The sequence below is a fragment of the Populus euphratica genome, unplaced genomic scaffold (genome assembly GCF_000495115.2).
Source record: "Populus euphratica unplaced genomic scaffold, PopEup_1.0 scaffold2253.1, whole genome shotgun sequence".
Lineage (NCBI taxonomy): Eukaryota > Viridiplantae > Streptophyta > Magnoliopsida > Malpighiales > Salicaceae > Populus > Populus euphratica.
The window spans coordinates 23,405-26,160 of record NW_011502098.1 but is presented as its reverse complement, the minus strand read 5'-3'; the positions used below and the strand labels follow the sequence as shown (position 1 = coordinate 26,160).

At 36.0% G+C, this 2,756-nt stretch overlaps 1 protein-coding gene across 1 annotated transcript; it reads right to left on the bottom strand.

The window, feature by feature from the left end:
- Nucleotides 1–40: 40 nt before the first annotated feature.
- LOC105118832 (probable 2-oxoglutarate-dependent dioxygenase AOP1.2) lies at nt 41–549 on the bottom strand (the record flags this gene model as incomplete). The annotated part of the gene is made up of 2 exons (XM_011016880.1): nt 283–549; nt 41–140 (listed from the first exon to the last, which is right to left on the bottom strand). Coding segments are annotated over exons 1-2 (367 nt in total), but the record flags the coding sequence as incomplete, so codon positions are not given.
- Nucleotides 550–2,756: the final 2,207 nt, after the last annotated feature.

Here is a 2,756-nt window from a genome sequence, read left to right as displayed (position 1 = left end):
TCTTCATCGATCAAGTCTTCAGGGGTTTTCATTTTATAACCTGCTTTGAAAAGCGAAAACAATCCAGCAGAGTACCTTGCCTCACTTCCAGTCATCCTTACGCGGTGATACGGCGGGTGCAATCGACCATTCGTCCATGCCTGCAGAAATCAATTCCAATAACAAATTGAAGTGTTTACGTTCGTATTTTTTGAATTTACTTAAACTAGAATTTAAACTTCAAATCTTGAGCAAATATATTATCAAATAAACTCATGGAATGTAGAAAGAACAGTGACTTACTCTAAAGGATTCCCCAATCATGATGACAAAAGAGTGATCTTGTGAGAGTTCCACACCAATCCACTCACCATTTTTGGTTTGTACCTCCAGCCCATCAACTAGATTTTGATACAATATAGTAATTAAGTTCTTATCTGTGTGGGCCTTTGAGGTATACGTTGGTTCAGTAATTTGAGGCACTTGATATTTCATTACTCTAAGAACACAAGTAGTCGAGCTCATGTGTTCATCCAAGTAATTTCCAAGACTCAAGCTCTCCAAAATCATCCTTCTTATGAGTTTCTCAAATTCTGATACTTTTGTTGAGAAATAGTCTATATTTTTTCTGCAGAAAACAGAAGGAAGATTTTGGATTAATTACAAGGGAAGTTGGGATATATAACAATACATTTTTCCAGTGATTTATGATCACTCAACCTAACCGATGTGCTGGTGGATCAAGTTCTGTTTCACCTTCGTTAGCCCATATGAAAATAATAGTTGATTATAGGAAGGAACCTGTTTAATAGCATCCAACAAAGGTATATTGATCCTTACCTGTTTGAAAATTTCAAAAATTTCAGAGTTGTGATTGACTTTCCTTTGTTTGGTCATGGCTTGAGGAAATGGAAGTGCTGGTGGTGAATCAGTCGTTTCTTTGCAATTTTCAGATTCAACCCCTTCCTTACCGTCAGAGATTAACTCATCATCTTTCTCATAAGGTTCAAGAGAGAGTTTTTTAATAACCTTACCACTGCGTAGAGTAGTGACTGATTTGACTTGATCCATGTGTTGGCTTCCAGAACTACTTGCATTTGCATTGTATTGCCCCTTGGGATTTTGTTATGGTTGAGATGAAAACTTACCTTTCTCTTGGAAACTAAGAGCAGATGTTAATTTTGCAAGAGTATCTTTAAAATCTATCATGTTTTGAGCAAGTTGAGTATTGATTGTCTCTTGCTTTTCAATGAATGCATGCAATGTTTCCTCAAGATTTCTTCTAGGAGGTGGAGCATAAGGAGGGGCATATCCATGAGAATTTTGGAAATTATGGTGTGCTTGAAATGGTGGTTGTGAAGTTTGTGCATTGTTGTTCTCACTCTTCTAACTGAAATTTGGGTGATTTCTCCAACCAAGGTTGTATGTTTGCGAGTATGGGTTATGGTTGGGCCTTTGGAAACTGTTTAAAGCATGAGCTTGTTCATGGAGACATTCCTTAAAAGAAGGGAAGGTTGAACAATTGTTGGTTGAGTGTTCATTTGTTTCACAGATTTGACACACAATGTTTTCAACAGATTTTAATTGACCACTCTTTTTCAATTCTAGTGCCTCGACTTTTCTAGCTAAAGATGCAAACTTGGCTTGAAGGTCATGATCTTCCCTAAGGTTGTACATACCTCCACTAGATGTATGAGGTTGAGTTTTACTCGGTGCCTCATAAGTATCCGTCGTGTCCCAATTTTGAGCATTTTCAGCTAACAGGTCTAAGTACTCCATTGCTTCATTAGGGTCTTTATCTTCAAAAGTTCCATTGCACATCAATTCAACCATTTGCCTATCTTTAGGTGTTAACCCTTCATAGAAATGTGAAACCAATCTCCATGTTTCAAAACCATGATGAGGGCAAGTACTAAACAAGTCTCGATACCTATCCCAACATTGGTAAAATGTTTCTCCTGGTTTTTGAGTGAAAGTAGTGATTTGTCTTTTGAAAGAGTTTGTTCTGTGAGATGGGAAAAACTTCTTCACAAACTGTTGTTGCATTTCATCCCAAGCACGAATGGATTCTGGTCTTAAATTTTATAGCCATGTTTTAGCTTTATCTTTTAATGAAAAAGGAAAAAGCTTTAATCTGATGGTGTTCATGCTACAATTTAAATTATTATATGTGTTGCAGACCTCCTCAAATTCCCTTAAATGCAAGTATGGATTTTCCAATTCTAAGCCATGAAAAGAAGGTAAAAGTTGAATAATACCTGGTTTAAAATTAAAATGAGATGCATCGGGAGGAAAAACTATGCATGATGGTGCACTTGTTCTTGTGGGATTCATGTGGTCTCTAAGTGTTCTAACATGGTTATTCTCATTATGAAGTGATTGATTATCTTCTTCGACCATATTTTCTGAAAATGATGAGGATACCCTACAAAGTCTACCACTTGATGTACGTGACCACACTCTCATGCACCTGTAGGAATAGAATAAAAAAAAAAAGAAAACAAAAGAAGAAGAAACAAGAGAAAAGAAACAAAGTTATATACAAGAAAAGTGAAAAGAGAAAATAAAATAAATATTATAATTTATACAAAACTTACCTCCCCAGCAACGACGCCAAAAACTTGACACGACTAAAAGATTGATGTCTTCTCCCAAGTGTAGGAGTGTCGAAGTAATAAATAACCCGGCAAGACCAGTGTCAAACCACAGGGAGGTTAATTATATAAATTATAAACAACAATAACAACAATAATAACAATAACAACAATAACAACAAC